Below are 16,832 nucleotides of genomic sequence, written 5' to 3'. Positions count from 1 at the left end.
GAAGATTGGACAATAAATGTGGCCTCTAGAGTGTTAACAAGGTTTTACTATAGCCATATAAGGAAAAATGCCCCGCCCCCTGGCGGCCATGTTTTCAACCCACCGGCATCATTTTCGAACTTGTCCAAGATATTTTTGGGATTAATCTTCGGACCAAGTTTCATGAAGATTGGGCATAAATGTGGTCTCTAAAGTCTTAACAAGATTTTACTATAGCAATATAAGGAAAAATGCCCCGCCCCTTGGCAGCCATGTTTTTCAAGCAAACGTAACAATTTTCGAACTCATCCAAGATATCATTGAAACCAATCTTCTGGCCAAATTTCATGAAGATTGGACAATAAATGTGGCCTCTAGAGAGTGAACAAGGCAACTGTTGACGTCGCACAACGTACGACGGACAACGCACGACGGACGACGGACCAAAGGCGATCACAAAAGCTCACTATGAGCACGTCGTGCTTAGGTGAGCTAAAAAATCAATATCATTTTTCAAACCATCCATGATAAAAATATAACTATATAAATGTTTTTCTCTAAATTATATTTTTCATGTTTTAAAACTGTAAGAAGTTCCCAGAATATTTACAGAATATGTCGCAGAAGGATAAATTATCGTTTGAACCCATTAAATAATTTATTTCGTCAGCCTGTATTTTATGCTCACGTTTAGTCCATATATTTTGAATAAAAGTCATATTTCTGGTTAAGTTCAGACCGCTTGTTCTGACACTGCTATTAATAATTCTTGATATATCGGTTGAATGAGTTGTCTTACCTGCATCTGCTGCTCTTTTCACATGTTTTTGCTCACTGGGGTTTCTTTCCACTAGTTAAATAGCTATATAACGCCGACGTTCAAATGTACCGCAGTCTTAGCTGTCTGTTCCATTGATACCGTTTGACCAAAGTTGACTGTTTGTGACATTGCGAATATATTTTCACAACAGTCTTGTAAATTATGAGTGTATTTCGATAGGCCGTAAAACGCGCTAATAGTGTTCATTGAATCTATTGATAAGTTATATAACTTATATGACAAATATTAGGTACATTAAATAAATGACTCTAACATGTAAAGTATATACAAATATTATCTGTAAAGAGTACATACAAACCAGTTTGCATTATCGTAATATGCCCTAAGTGTGTGTGTTTTTCGTTATAATATTGCGTGTACTAAAACCCTTTAAACGTCAGTGTCACTTAATGTTGTTTGTGCAGTTATATGTTTTAAAGACACGTTATCACAATTAATCGCAGTAATTACTTCAAGCAAGAGTTGGAGTTTTTCGTGTTGCTTATCCAAAGTTTTTACACTCGGACACGATATAGCCGGAACTGTGTTACTGGTCATTCGAAATACCGATCAATTGTATCCTCTTAGCTTATATATTCAGCTAATAATATACGAAGTAACATTCGAATAAGTATTGTTGATATATTTTGAGATTTTTAGAGGATTTTATCTATAGGGAAGTAACCCCATCCATTTGTGAGATTTAGTGATATTTTGCAATGTCTGGTTAATGTTTTCCACATTTCGGATAACGTTCATTTAAAGTTACCCACAAAGAAAATGGTAATAACATGTTTAAAATATCAATCAAATACATGACATACAATTATTTAAATACAGATCTTGTATAAAGTGGCATCCTTATTGTTAAAGATGTGACATATTTCATTTTCATTTGTCTCGTAACTTTACGGATGCAAAGCGATATAAAAATGCGCTCGCCTAATACATTTACTCTCCGTTAAATGATTTATATGTAAAGCGCATGCGCAGGAAGACGTATGTATTCTAGTGCCATACGTCGACATGTTTTGGCGAAGTTAATTAAAACATGTAATTTCAAATTCGCAGTTCCTACTTTTGAGTCACTAAATTATAGTTTGATTATTGATAGTTCGACTTTAACAACGTCAAACTTTAATAACACGTTATATGTTTCAACTCAAAAGCTGTTGGATTGCATAACGATTTCATTGTATCTAACGTTTTGAGTATTATTATTATTTTATTCATTCCAGTCCTGGTTAAACAATATTAATATTTTCTTAAGTAATGTTTAAATCCATATTAGTTGCAAATGCAATAACATTATTAACCTTTTCCAGTATTTATATTTCAATCAGAATATATTGTTTATCTTTAACGTTTGGTATGATTATAAAGTCTGCCATACAAGCCCCTCCACGGTGTCAAAACGTTTAACAACACTTTTAGAAATAGCTCAAATACTTTTTAAAAAACCAGGGGACACACGTTCGCTATATACTGTGTGTTGTGTCAGGGGACACACGTTCGCAATATACTGTGTGTTGTGTCTTTTGCTGGTTATCTAAATTGTTGCTAGAGTTTAAGATCATGTTTTTTAAGCGATTTAGGTAATAGGCTCATCCAGCATTCAGGTCACGCCGTCTCGCTCTCCGCAATTACAGATGATTTGTTTAAAGTGTTTGTTTTGTTGCTGTTGTTCTGTGGGTTTTTTTTCTTCTTCTGTGTAGCTCTTGCTGTTATGCGGCTATAATATATAGTGTCTACCATTTAAAAGATGATTCTGAAGCGAACAAGAAATTAACAATATTTACGTTTCCTTAAATACGTACTTAATTGTCTGGATACAAAAGTCATGAATACAAAACTCAAACTTCATCTAGATATTATTGATTTATATTTTAAACTTAAACAACGTTTGACCGTCGTTAGGTCATTGGCACCGTCATATGTTTTACCAATCTCGCGTTTAGTGTAGGTCTCGATCGTTTTGAGACGTATGCTTAAAATTGTTTGTATTTTGTAGTTATTAAATTTAGACAATATTTACCTAGAAATATAAAGCAGTCAAAGTTCGACCTTGGACAATATCGAGTATGGGTATTGCTCGGAAATATTTATATGGCTTTATTTCGTTAAATGTATAAAAGAATAACGATAAAAGTATGTAAAGTATTTTGTCGATTAATTTGAATGAAGTTCGGATATGATAAATATTTATATATTATTAAAATATTTTTCATTTTCATAAAAAAATAGTTTTAAGCAGAAAGGTAAGCGACAGCTTAATATGGCCGAGCCATGCCCATGACGAAATATATCACACAACGACCCAGTTCGATCATTAAACGTAAGACCATGTAGCAATATTCCAGAATAACGCATTTCGGTGATTTCGTATTTTATTGAGTTTGTATAAATCGACACGAAACCACAACTAGCAACAAACCGCTGGACGAAGCTAACAATAAAATCAGTATTTTTGATATAGAAAATAAACAATTCGAAAGTTAAATGATGATATAACTGAAAAATTTATACGTTGTAATACATTTGGCAGGAAAAACGAAATGCGGCTACATGTTTATAAATGTTAATAAATATTTATTGCGCTTAAGTCAGAAATATGTAATAAAGAAGTGTGGAAATCCTACAAATCAAAAGTATTCAAAGGTAAGTCTTAACACATTATCTGATTCAAAATATGTACAACACAAGTCATTATAAGGGAATCATTATAATAAATAGAAACAAAACACTGATTAATTTATATTAAGACGTTATAAGAACTGTTCAATTATTTACAAAATACGTCATCATTATCTTTATAACTACACAAGTCTTAAAATACATATCACGAAATCGTCGTAGTGCCTTTATTTGTGATCAATATGATAATCTTGATCGTAATTTACAAGTAAGTGACATTAAACTAAACATACACCCTACACAATGTTAAAATAGATTATTAAGGCTTCTACGACATTAAATCCACCGTCCCAGTATTTTAACAAAAGTGTTCAGCATAACCACACATACGCACACAAACACAGATTTAGCATTTGCGATGTCAACATTTAATGCCCCAATTGCGCGTTTCGGTAACTATTGCCTCGATTTCTTGACCGTCGTCGATGATTGCTTGGCTTCATTTTGCTGAAATTGCACACAGTTATAAGATAACAAAGAGAGACAGACAACAGCATTTACTGGGAAGTGAATTTTGACCTAACATAAATCCCTTATTTACTGGAAATTCTCTTAAGATGGACTTAAAGGACTGTTCGTCTTATTATTTTGTATGATGTCATGGCAACATTGTAATGATCGCACATTGGTACTGGTTACCTTTTTTAATCAAAGGTACATTAAATGTCATTAATACGATATAAAAGTTAATATTATTACATCGCGATTTTTTCTCTCCCTAATATAAATATTTAAAAACATAAGTGTTATTTAAAATTCTATATTAAAACAAAATCATGTTGTTAATCAAAAATATATAGGAACTAGAAATGGCGCGGCAGAGGCCGATGCGTATCCCCACGCCGCATGTTGTTAGTAAAATGAGTGAAAATCTCTGACCAGGTCCCACCCTTTACCCCACAACTTTTGACCCAGGAGTCAGATCAAAATTCCAAATAGTGCACTGTCGCACATATACCCATAGATACCATGTGTGTAAGTTTCAAGGTTCTAGTGCTAATAGTGTAGGAGGAGATAGTGGGACGAACGGACAGACGGCGGAGATAACCACATAATCCCCACGCTTTTTGAAAAGCGTGGGGATTATGATAAAGTTTAAGATAAGATAAATTGTAGGCTGCATTCCAATGCAGTGTTTATTTTGTGTAAAAAGATAAATGTACTTAATAAAGGCATACTTACTCTCTTGGCCCATGTACTAATAGGTTGTAAAGCTAAGTGCATGCAGAACTACATTCCAAGGCAGAAGGCACTCTTTGTTTGGCAATTTATTGACTTTATGTTTTATATGCATAGTTAATAGGTCTTTTGGTAATAATGACTGCATGGGTCGTTATATGTGAAAGGGAGATTATGAATAATAATAAAATAGGGAATACATGGGCGTTTGGATTAAGTATCGGGTATAGGGCTACATCTACATTGTTCTGGTTTACGCTGGAGACGGATGGTGAACTCCATATTACCTCATCCGTACTCTCAAATACCGTGCCCTTTATTGAGGGTCGGGCTTGTAATAGTGGGGGTCGTTCCTTGTCATTGCAAGGACCCGTCGGGCTCGTCGTCGGGCTTGTGACATGGGTCCTTTATAAGTATCAGGCGTAACCATGGTTACCGAGGGCTATGTATAAACATCGTTACTGTGAACATGTGCTTGTCAGCAACAGCAGTAGCGCCACACGATAATTCGAACCAGACACATGCCCATATGTATGACTTCCGACTTGCTTCTTTAAACAGGTGTTACGATAGCTTTGCTCACTTTTAAAATAAGTTCAGACTATTCCATATATAATACATTACCAACTACATTACTTTAAATATTTCGTTAAAGTAAATGACGCTTACATTTTAATTTCCTTCTTACTAATATTAAGAAACAAGTCGAGGCCATACTATAAACAGTACTATTTAATCGTTTTGACGGATATGGCAATAGAATATTGTCGTTTCTGTTCATGGAAATGGACATGGATTATGTCCTACTATAAAGCCAACCAAATGAAACAAATTAATAACACGATGTTAAAAAAAATGTTTTCTAAGAAATGTGTAACACGACCTGTTAGGTCATATAAAATGATTTTTGATATTAACTAAACTTACCATAAAGCAAACATATTTTATATTGAAATGCGACGGGTGATGCCACTAAAGCAATATTCGTCATTGAACGATAGCATATCAACAAGCGTAAACAAACGTACTTAAAGAATATTAACACAAGAAACATAACTAATAAATAATTATTCTGATATAGCTCTTATTTACAAAAAAAAAAAACAAACAACATACGCTTGAAACAACCGAAACCATGTTATTGATGTTTGTAACCTGAATGCCATTGCAGTGTATTAAGAAAGAACATTTTCTTTTAAATTCTTTGTATGTGTACGTGCATACAGGAAATATTTTAGAATGGCATGTGATAACGTACAAAAAATGTTCAATATCATCTTCACATATGTTTATGTGTCTTGTGTTCGTCTTTCTAAGATACCGATGTCTGTTAGCTACAAAGCTGCACCTAAAATAAATACAGTAAAACATAATTCGACAAGGCCCTGCCAAGCAACGGAAACCCGGCCCAAATGTTAAGCGTGCATATTTGCTAGAAAAAAGCTACAATCAATGCAACAATATCCACAATGCTCAATGTAGATTTAATGTTAAAATTGGCTGTTCGCTATAAAACGTAAATTTAGTGTCGTTCATTTTACATTGCTAGAGAACGTATTTTAGAAATCTTTTTTGTTGTATTTTTTTTTTAAACAAACACCCTTTATATTGATGTGCAAAGCAATTAAAATTAAATAGCAAAACCACATTCAGTAAGCATTCAGTGGATATGTTTAACATATAGCTAACCAGCACAAACTTTATGTACAGAAGGTCTGGTAAGTGTATGATTCTGCCTGACATACCGAAGCAGGCTCGCTCTGTCGTGCGGCTAGGGCCGCCTTGATGCTCATAAGAACTGCAAGAAACAATAGCAATAAAGCAACAGCAAAGCCGCAGCAATCACATCAGTGAACGTCCGTAGCTAGCGCAACCATATCAAGACGTCTTAGTGTGTAAAAATCGGTTTAAAACCAATAATGGTCTTGTTGCATTTGAAGGTGATAATTTATTCTTGCATACTATTCGGATTATTTCGAAAAAGTTATTAGGTTATAACAAATTTATGGTAAACGATTTTTGGTCGAATACAGAAAAAGAGTTCAACTACGAACAACGTGAATTTAACAATGTTAGGCAATAGTCATGTCAAACACGAACAAAACCATTTTCAATATTCCCACTCTGCACAAACGCATATGTTAGATGTTCAAATGCAAAAGCACTTAAAGTTTTATCAAACCTTATAACAAACGACGAACGCATTGTACACTTACACCATTTTCAAACATCCAGTTATTCTTCACATCAATCCATTGCCCATTAACGACGCATGATAATATCGAGTGTTTTATTCGTTGCTGCACTGTGTTTTTTAACTAGTATGCGGAATGTTGTTTTCTTTTACTTCAAAAAAAGTTTTTTTCAGTTTTAATGTGCACAACAACTTTTCGATTCGTTCCTTAAGCGAACATTAAAAAACCTAAGAGGGCCATGGTAAACCTGAAGCGCAGAGGGCCATTGTAAACCTGAAACGCCCACCTGAGGTTGGGGTTACCCAAAAGTCGAAACTTCACTTTTTGATCACACGAGACCTGCTGTAGATATTATCAAAAATAATATACTGATCTGTTTAGTTTCATCAAGATAGATAGATAAGTGGGACCTCTGAATTATTAGTGACCCTGTGTTTGACCAAATTTGAACTCGACCTAGATATTGTAAGGATTAACATTCTGGCGAAATTTCGACAAGACTGAGTTATACATGTTACTTTAGAGCGTTTACAATGTTTTTCTAAGTTTTAAACTTCAGACCTGATTTTTGAACGCATGTGACAAAGAATCACAGACGACTTAGATATTTATAAGATAAACTTTCCGACCAAGTTACATTGAGATTGATTCAAACATTTGGCTTTTCGATTGGTTTAAAAATCTTTCCTCAATTTGACCGGGTGACCAAATGCTCGAATGCAATCTCGACGAGTTAGTGTAAAGATGAACTTTATGACCAAGTTTCATCAAGATTGAGTCACAAATGTGAGAAGTAACATAGATTTTATAAGATTCTACCTGGTCAATTAGTTTTGGGACGAACGTGACCAAGATTTCATATCGGCCTAAATATTGTAAAGATAGCAATTCATACCAATTTTCATCGAGATTGAATAATAAATTTTGCCTCTAAAGTAATCACAATTATATTCTCAAATTTGACCGTACAACCTTCTTTTTAAGCAAGTGAACCATTTTCAAACTTGGCCTCTATATTGTCATTATCAACATTATGACCATGTTTCATAAAGATTGAGTAACACATGTGAAATCTACAGTGATAGCATGGTGTTTCTAGGATTTAAGCATATGAAGCACGTGACTTACTTTGAATTGGACCTTACTATCAACACGACAAACATTCTGACAAAGATTCATCAACATTTAGTCATTAACGTGGCGGCTAGCATTACAACAAAGTTTTATAAGATTTGTCTTGGTTATCTGGTTTTCAGACATACATGACCCAGATATATGTTACACACTAAATATCAAATCCTTAACCCTAGCGGTTTCAAAGCAGAATATGTGTCGATATTTCCGATACAAGTCTTCATAAATATTTTGAGGTCTGGGGGTGGCAAGTTTTGACCCAAGGTGGATGATTTTAAGGAACTAAGCAGAGGACTACTATACGACGTAACAGAACAAATAACAAACCTCAAGGCACTGCGGGTTCAGAGAATATTTTTACTTGAAAGTTTGCACTGTAAATATATAAGAAAAACAAGTAACCATAAGGATGGGGCAAATTTTGACGCCAGATGAATGCTTGAAACAAACAATTTAGAGGACCAACGTATATGATACATGACAAAAACAAAATCTTGCGGCATTGCGGTTTCATAGATATATTTTTTTGTTTGAGTTATTACTATAGTCATAAAGGTAAATAGTAACCCCGGTAGGCGGTCAATTTTGACCCTAGTGGAATTATTTAAACACACTTTGTAGAGAACTAGCATACGATGGTACACACCAAATATTAAACCACTGATCATGGCGGTTCCATGTTAAAATATGTCTAAAATGATTTATAATATAAGTAAGCATTTTGAAGTGCCATTTGGTTGTGGAAAGTTTTTACCCTAGTTTGAAGAAGCTCAGTAAATGAAAAAAATACGATGTAACATGCCAATTAGTAAAGCCAAGACCCTTTTGGTTTCAGAAAAGATGTTGGAGTTTTCATTTTTAAAATATTATTTTAGCTGCGATGATTAGAGAAAAGAGTTTATCCACGTACGATGAACGAAATGGTATCCTAAAAGCTCCAGTTATACAGTATGTGCTCAAGTGAGATATAAAAATTTTCATGCTGTAAATAACTGGGCATTTCATGAATCTTAAATGATGTGTAACATAGTTTGGTAAATATCGAAGGAAGCTCTACAGACTTGCTATTCTCATTGATGTACAAAACGATGTCTCTAAGTTATCAATGAAATGTGGATTATGTGCCTGCTGTATAATTTAAGTTTTGAATGTACAATGATCGAATAAATAAACAAGTACATTTAAAAAACCATGGCTGCAAAGTGTGATTTTATAACACTGATAGGAGTTGCTTAAAACGACACTTGTGAATTAACCTCTTAAAAAGAACTACCGTTACCAGCATGTAACAAAACAATTGAGTAACGAACGTGTGGAATCTCAAAATATTGCTTACGTGACGTCTTTGATATTATATTTTATAAATGCTATAGCCTGTACTTCAGTCTTAATAAAACAAAATGAACCATTCATAAGAATATATAGGGCTCTCTGTTTAGTACATATTCTCTTTTAGGAAATTTAAAAATGTATAAGACGTTTTTGTTCGCACATATGGAATGCTATTGTTAAAATAATTACATTGCCTTAGTTAAGTGTAATAAGTGGTCTTCGAATGTATCTTCTACATATCAAACTGGTGAAAGCTTCGTTTTTGAATGCGATTGTAAATCATAGAAATTTTAAATATAAAAAAACACATTTAAATTGCCAAAATAAAAAAAAAATGGTTTCGGATTCGCAAATTTTAATTGTAGTTATGATATTTGTCAGAAAACAGTAAAACTGAACATTTACCATGCTTTTTAATATACATTATATGCATCTTTTTACGATTTAAAAACATGTAAATTATATTTGAGTACGTATGGCCGAGTGGTATAAGCGTTAGACGTGTACTCCAGGGGTCAGTGTCTCGAGCCCAGTTGATGATAACTATTTTTGTTTCTTTACTTTTATACTTGTTTTTTACTGCAGCCTTTAAAAAGTTTAAATTTATCATTTTAAGCGTTTAATGACACACTTTAATACATGCCATAATCTATGGAAAGGTCTCTTTAAGGCACACCAAAATAGGTGTAAAATGACGTTTTTTCTACAAACCTTTGCATAAATATTTGTTAAAGAAAAAAATGCATGAATTAATGAATTAATGTATAGGCTTTCAGTTGAATGGCACTTCGAGTTTTCAAGTGTGAGTAAAATAAATGAAGCTTCGTAGGAATCTTTCGGGAAACAGAAAGCTAAAAAGCACCGATGATATTTTTAACTTGCTAAATATTATAACATGACTGTTAAATCAAGATTGCCACATTACTGAAACTGGCCGACGACAATTAAGTGACAAACAACAAATCCATAACAGGCCATTCAGAACGCGCATGCGCACTTCCTTGACTGTTTGATCGTACCGGTTAGTAGATCCTGTAGCTAAATTCTCCGTCCAAGATACGCCTTCGAAGTGGCAATCGCTTTGAAGAAAAATGTATACACATATGAATGTACTTTTACAAATTGTTACCTTTCAGTCCAAACACAATATGACCATAGACAAGTGTTTGCAGACGCCCCGATTTGTCAGTGTATATTTGGAAGTGTGTTTGTTTCTTTCGCATTTTCGAAAGTTTTAAATCATGTGATTTCAAAATACTCGCTGCGAATTGCGCTGATTGTTTGCAACCAGCCCTTCACACAACCTTTATGCGTATTGGCAATGAATTAGATTAAACACAGGAACTTCTCAAAGCAACAAGTGACACATGGAATCAAACCCTTACAACATTGACATAAGAAGCGCACATTTGCAAGAAATGCAATTTTCACAATGGGTCGGCTTGCACAATCCTCGCAAGCATGCAAGGTAAAATAACGATTAAATTCCGAAACTTCCACGCGCAGAGGGAACCACTTACCGATGCTTGTCATTTCAATGTCGATTTAACGACGTCATAATGATTTTGAAAAACACGCATTTACTTATTTTTTGTCGGTGTGAGCAAACACTTCATAGTTGAAAAGTGTTTGTAAAATTACCCTTCATATCATCGGAGGAAAGACCTTTGTCGGTGACGAGGTATCTATCCATGAGTTGACGGTGGCGGTCCATTCTGTCTTTAACGTCACGCAATTGCGCCTTCACACCTCCCAGAGAACGCGGAAGAATGAGCAGGTCGTCAGGTGAAATAAGGGCATCAAGCCTTCTCTGTAGGACAACATGGGGGCAACAAGAAACACGATGTTAAAAAAGGATCGAAAGATCCCTGACGATTTGAGAACATTTTCGGATGGAACTTCTTGACGACTGGAATCGAGAGTGATTTAAGATCGTTGTTGCATTAATTATTTATTGTTTAATTTAATAACAACACCTAACATTTGTATTGAATTTTGACGCATTAGGTCCAGATTTGTCGTCACAAAAGCGTCTCTGGGAAAGCGTTTTGTGGACATCACTTCAGGCAAATGAAAGTCGTAATTTAAATAACTTAGAAAATAAAATTTTCGGTAAATACATAACGTTGCATTACTAAATATGCTTATTATGTATTGTATCAACTAATTACAAAAGCAACATTACCTCCATGGACATTATGTTTGGTTTTTTGACGTTGCCGTCAGCATCCCAGTGGGCCTTATAATACGTTGAACCTCGCTGAAAGTAGTTTGGTTTACGAAGACATGATTTCGTTGTCATACATCGGTATATAGTTTGAAGTCTTAAGTTTATTCATCCAATTATTCAGATAGTATTAACTAAACAAATTCCGATTCATCAATATTTCGCGAAACCTCCGCTACCTCTGCATATAGTGCAACATATAAAAGCATGCCGTCTGGCTAACAGCTATTTACACAAAAAATAAACAACACTTAAATGCATCGGCAAAAAGTTAAATATGTTTCAACAAGTGATCGTGTTTTTATTTTACTTTGTTCTAAACAAAGTAAGAAACACGAAGACACGCTACACCATGCAAAAGCACTTTAATACCACCAGCCTGTTTGGTTGTTAGAAAGGAAACATTTTCGGTTGTGTGAAGGCAAACGACCGCGTGGTTATATTCGTTTCGAGCGCGCTCCGTTTTCATTTCGCGTTTATTTTGTGCACAGTGATTAAGCATTTGAACAACTGTAAACATGTATTGTGTGCAATGTGGGACTTAATCAAACAATTGGATAACCGTATCTTAAAAACATGCAAACACACAAATATGAAACACACATAAACAACCATGTATCACTATACCTAATAAGGCATACAATAACGTTATAACGAAGTATATTTACGTTCCTGCAAGAATAGCATTAATGTACTAATTAGATTTATATTAATAAGTTCAAACAATTTCATGTATGTCACGTCTGTTGAAAGGCAAAAACATTCTGGCGTCAACCGTTTTGATTATCATGTTTTGTAATGTAAAGCGTCAGTACGCATAAGTCGCGGCATTTGATCCGTTCATTAAAAGACCATTCCCCTTTAATAAGTAACCTTTGACGCACACTGTTTCTTTAACATCAAAATATGTTTTCTATTAATTAATGTATTTGCCTTAAGAACATCTGTAAGACACACACGATTATTGCATTTCATGGTATTTCTGATCAAGTACGAAACATACACCTAAGTAAGAGGAGAAAAATTAGAAAAGCGCGTGTAAATATACCAATGTCAAATCACCTAACATTTTGCATACATCTGTCAAAAAAAAACTGGACATAAAACTGCAAATGTATGGCTATACTTACAACGGGTCGATGGGCGTGCAAGTTGGACGTGTCCTCAATAAATCCTGCAACAACTTCCTTCTCTCCGCTCCCCTAAACGTTCATCAAAATTGAAAACCCTTAGAACGTAGCCTTCTCAAATCACAGCGCTTTGCAAGCTTTCGCAAAAATTTATGATGTACTAAATCAAGCAAACTATGCAATTCATTAATTGCAATTGACAATATTATTTGCGAATATCTGCATGGTTTCACGATGAGTGATTTCTTGGACTTAGTCAAGAATGTTGTGAATATTCATTTCAATCGATTTGCTTTTATTGTTAATTACCATGAGATGGAAACAACCCAAGAAATAAAATGAACAATTCAGAGCAACACCTACCCTCCTCTCACGTTCGAGAGCTCGCAGTCTAGCTTGGGCGTAGACGGATTTCGGGCGGCGTTTTCGCTCTGGCATGAGCGACTCGACCTTGCTGGCTAGAAGAGCTGCCTGTACACAACATGGGGGCGCATTGAACATGCCGTTGTAATGGTTTCAAATATGTATGTACTCAAGGATTAAGAATGACCGCAATAGAAGTGTGCATTATTGAAGTATATGTCAAGGATAAGTGTTTCCCTATTAGTTATATACATTTATATGATCAAATTAAAAGATTCATTTACAAACTTTGAACAGGTGCATTAAATAGAATTATATAAAAAAAACACATATTGCTTAATTATTTTACTATTATCTCAAAAATAATTTATGTTAAAGGAAAATTATAATTTACAGCTACATTAATTTTTTTTTTATGCCAACCAAATGGTTGTGTTCATACTTATAAATAAGTAACACAAATATGGTTGTTTATATTCCAAAAAGCCTTATGTATTTTCCAAAAATGAAATTTTCCAAAATGCTCCTCTATCATCATTATACATAGTCGGCACTTTAATTATAAAAATATAACTACGAACATGCTCGTACATGCGAATTGACATGATGGCCGCCAAAGGTTAACTGTCTAACTTTATGTTAGTTGCCAGTTTTGCAGGCAAACATGCAACACATTTTGACGCAAAACCTGCTAACAATCCAAGCCCCATGAGAAGAAAACATACAACATTGTGCCGAAGACCTTGTCGTGTATCTGGATATCATACGGCGCTTAGGTTAACAGTGAAACACGAGATCTAAGCACAATAGCTGCCAGAAAGCGGAAACGAACGATATGCACGAAAACAAGCTAAACAGCCGCGTTAAATGGACATTTGTTTCAACAAAGACATCACTAGTGTGCACATGGATTCACCTTAGAATAAGCTGGCCTATACGCCACATGGGTACGCGGCCTTAAGCGTTTACTTTTAAAAACCATCTCGAGGTTGCGGAGGTATGAAAGTATTGAAAGCGGAGCGCGTCTATGGCCTTCGAATTCGATTTCCGACGTGGAGTCCCCGGCCTTAGTTAGTACTCTTGTATGACGAACAGGGACGTGCATTCTATACCGCGGCTTAACAAACACTCTAGGACGGTACCGATGGCGGCGTTGCGGAGCCGAAGAGGCTGGTGGTACAAAGTACCTTAGCGTGTTAGGGATTGCACGTGCGTGTGCAACGAGTACCTCAGTCCTGGTGACCTTTGGAGGTCCCGGTGGCACCGAACGACCTCTCATTGTTCTCATATGGGCAACAGCCGCTCTTGCAGACGAGTGACCCTCTGAGCCTGCCTAATATTGTAGCAAAATGGCAATAAGTGACACTAGGTGTAATGGATTAGCTCCAACTTGTTTGTGATTTTTCCCATTTTGAGTTCGTAGTGCCCATACCGACCCTCACCCGCAACTGTCGCCATGTTTTATTCTCATGGGTACTGGTTATACTGAATACAATATATATGTTTTTAAACATTCAACATCACATAGAAACGACAAACCTACATATCAGCTCTTTAAAAGCCTAACTCTCAGCACTAACACCATTGGCTATTATACACTGATTACATCGTGCATTTGGCTGTTGCATAAATATATACATATTTTGTTGAGTGCAAGTTAGAACGGGCGGCCACCATCTCAAGTAGGAGTAAAAATGGGGTCAGCGAAGAGCGGTTACCTTAATTTCAACCCTCGCCAGAGTGCCCAACTTTGAGTCTTTGTCGTGTTTTGCGTCATACAATTTCAGAACGCTCGTGTCTGCGTCCCTCGTTCGTGAGTGTGAACTTGATCTGGTACTCGACAGTGGGTACAGTTCAAGTCTGTGTTCAAAGGGACTGACGTCCTTAGTTGCATCAACTTGTCTCGAGGACGACAAATATGGTCGTCTATATGTAGATGTGTATGAGGGTGTATATGAGGATGACATTTGGGGCACCTCGTATTTCACGGCGGAATGCCTGTTAAGTGTGCTATAACCTTCTTCCAACCGGTTTCTGACCTCGTCCCTGAACTTTCGTAAATCAGTCATGTACTTTGTGAAAGCATTGTCAGAGTCGGATGCTCTAACGCGTTGTGCCGCCGGGACTTTCAACATGATTGGACGGCTCACGTAACGGAAACCTAATGCCGCATTTTGTTCGGGAGGAATATATTCGCCTTCAACACTAAGGACCAGACCGGCACTGTCATACTTGTCCCAATTTACATTCTCTAAAGCCTTTCTTGCCCTCAAGGCGGACTGAGTCACGACCGCATTAAAATTTATAAAATCCTGGGAAGTATTTTTGGCAGGGTCCCGTTTGGGAAGATACGGCACCACAGACATTTGTGAATAGTCGGTTTCTGGGGACACTTCCCGGGGTTTTGGTTTGAAAGGCACGTATTCGTCTGGAATGTCAATGTCATAGTCCGAAAGGGGGAGAGGTTCGTATGTGTACGTCCGCGTCCGTCCGTCCTCACCTTCAATGACGTAACTGTAGGGTGTGTGGACGGGGGAAGCGTAGTTATACTCGGACACTTGGCCCGTGTTACCATCGTCATCTACAAGGTCACCAATGCTTTCCGTATCTATGTCTTCCACATCAATGTACGGCCAGTATTTACCCTCTTTGCCGCTAGAAGCTCTCTTTGACAACAATCTGTTGTAATAATTTCCTACCCTTTTCTTTGATGCTAACACCCTTGGTGGTTTGCGGCGCTTACTAAGTCGCGATTTTGATTCAAAGCGTGATGGTGATGACCTATACACGGAATCCGACTCAATAGGCGAATCTGATCTGTAAGGTGATTCTGATCTATATGGTGACAAAGCTCTAAGGGGTAAAATAGTGGTTCTAACTCTAGATGAATACAATGGTTCGTATGTGTGGTTACGTAGTTCTCGGTTTGTCTGTAATGATTTAGCGTAATTTAAGTAAGGTGAAGGTTTCGGTGGAGGCGATGCTGTAAGTCCGTATGGTATGAGATTTGCGGATGTGGTCGAGGGAGATGTGAGCGGGGCAGGGACACTCTGCGAGCGAGGGGCTTTCCGGGAGGTCCGGAGGGCTGAGCGTCTGCTGGCTCCTTGGCTGGTATCTCGTGAGTAGGGGACGTGTGCTGATACGATTCCACTGGGAGTCTATACCAGTAATGCCAAAACAAAACTTACAGCTCTTGTTCATTTTGAAATTCATTATCATTTTGTAGAGGAAATCAAACATACGCTAACTACCGTATTCTTGGCAGACGAAAACAATGCTTACGTTTCTTTAGAAAGGATTACGACTGATATGGGGTTAGAGGAGGATCGTGGCGGTCGATGACAGATCAAACGACGGGAAAAGAGGACGTTATAGAGCTTGGGTCGGGATCATGTAGGAACACTACGAAAAACAAAGTATGGGAAATACAAGTAAATCATATCTTCAAACTAGAGTTAAAAAAACAAATTTCAAAACTTAATAAGATATGAAATCACTATTTAACATGAAAAGACAAAAGGCCATGGTATAAAAAGAAAGAAAAAATAATATGAAAATATGAATATGCATACACGTTTTCTAAACTGTACAGCATAGACCTGAACCATGTGTACATTAAAATTGTGTTGTATTGGTCTCGAATACTTTAAAAAGTCGAATTGTACACATATCGTATTATTTCCTGCAAACAAACACTTTCGCTATTTCGTTAATTTCGTACGTGAACATTTTCTCAGAAGGTAAGTCACTCATGTATTGTATCACATGGTCAGAGATGA

General features: G+C 36.2%; 1 protein-coding gene across 11 annotated transcripts in view; it reads right to left on the bottom strand.

The window, feature by feature from the left end:
* Positions 1–3,168: 3,168 nt before the first annotated feature.
* Positions 3,169–16,832, bottom strand: part of LOC127844621 (uncharacterized) — a 30,065-nt gene continuing 16,401 nt past the window's right edge. For 2 of the 11 annotated variants that reach the window (XM_052375021.1, XM_052375020.1), the window contains 7 exons: positions 14,772–16,211; positions 13,054–13,161; positions 12,691–12,762; positions 11,519–11,593; positions 10,975–11,143; positions 6,418–6,470; positions 3,169–3,940 (listed from right to left, as the gene is read on the bottom strand). In XM_052375021.1, coding sequence (XP_052230981.1) covers positions 3,890–3,940; positions 6,418–6,470; positions 10,975–11,143; positions 11,519–11,593; positions 12,691–12,762; positions 13,054–13,161; positions 14,772–16,211 — 1,968 coding nt within the window. In that variant the 3' untranslated portion in view covers positions 3,169–3,889. Of the gene's footprint in view, positions 3,941–4,959; positions 5,115–6,417; positions 6,471–10,352; positions 10,413–10,974; positions 11,144–11,518; positions 11,594–12,690; positions 12,763–13,053; positions 13,162–14,281; positions 14,387–14,771; positions 16,212–16,832 lie in introns of all 11 variants that reach the window. The other 9 variants (XR_008032843.1, XM_052375022.1, XM_052375029.1 and 6 more) reach the window with 9 other exon arrangements.

This window comes from Dreissena polymorpha, chromosome 9 (genome assembly GCF_020536995.1).
Source record: "Dreissena polymorpha isolate Duluth1 chromosome 9, UMN_Dpol_1.0, whole genome shotgun sequence".
NCBI lineage: Eukaryota > Metazoa > Mollusca > Bivalvia > Myida > Dreissenidae > Dreissena > Dreissena polymorpha.
This window is presented reverse-complemented; position numbering and strand designations above follow the sequence as displayed.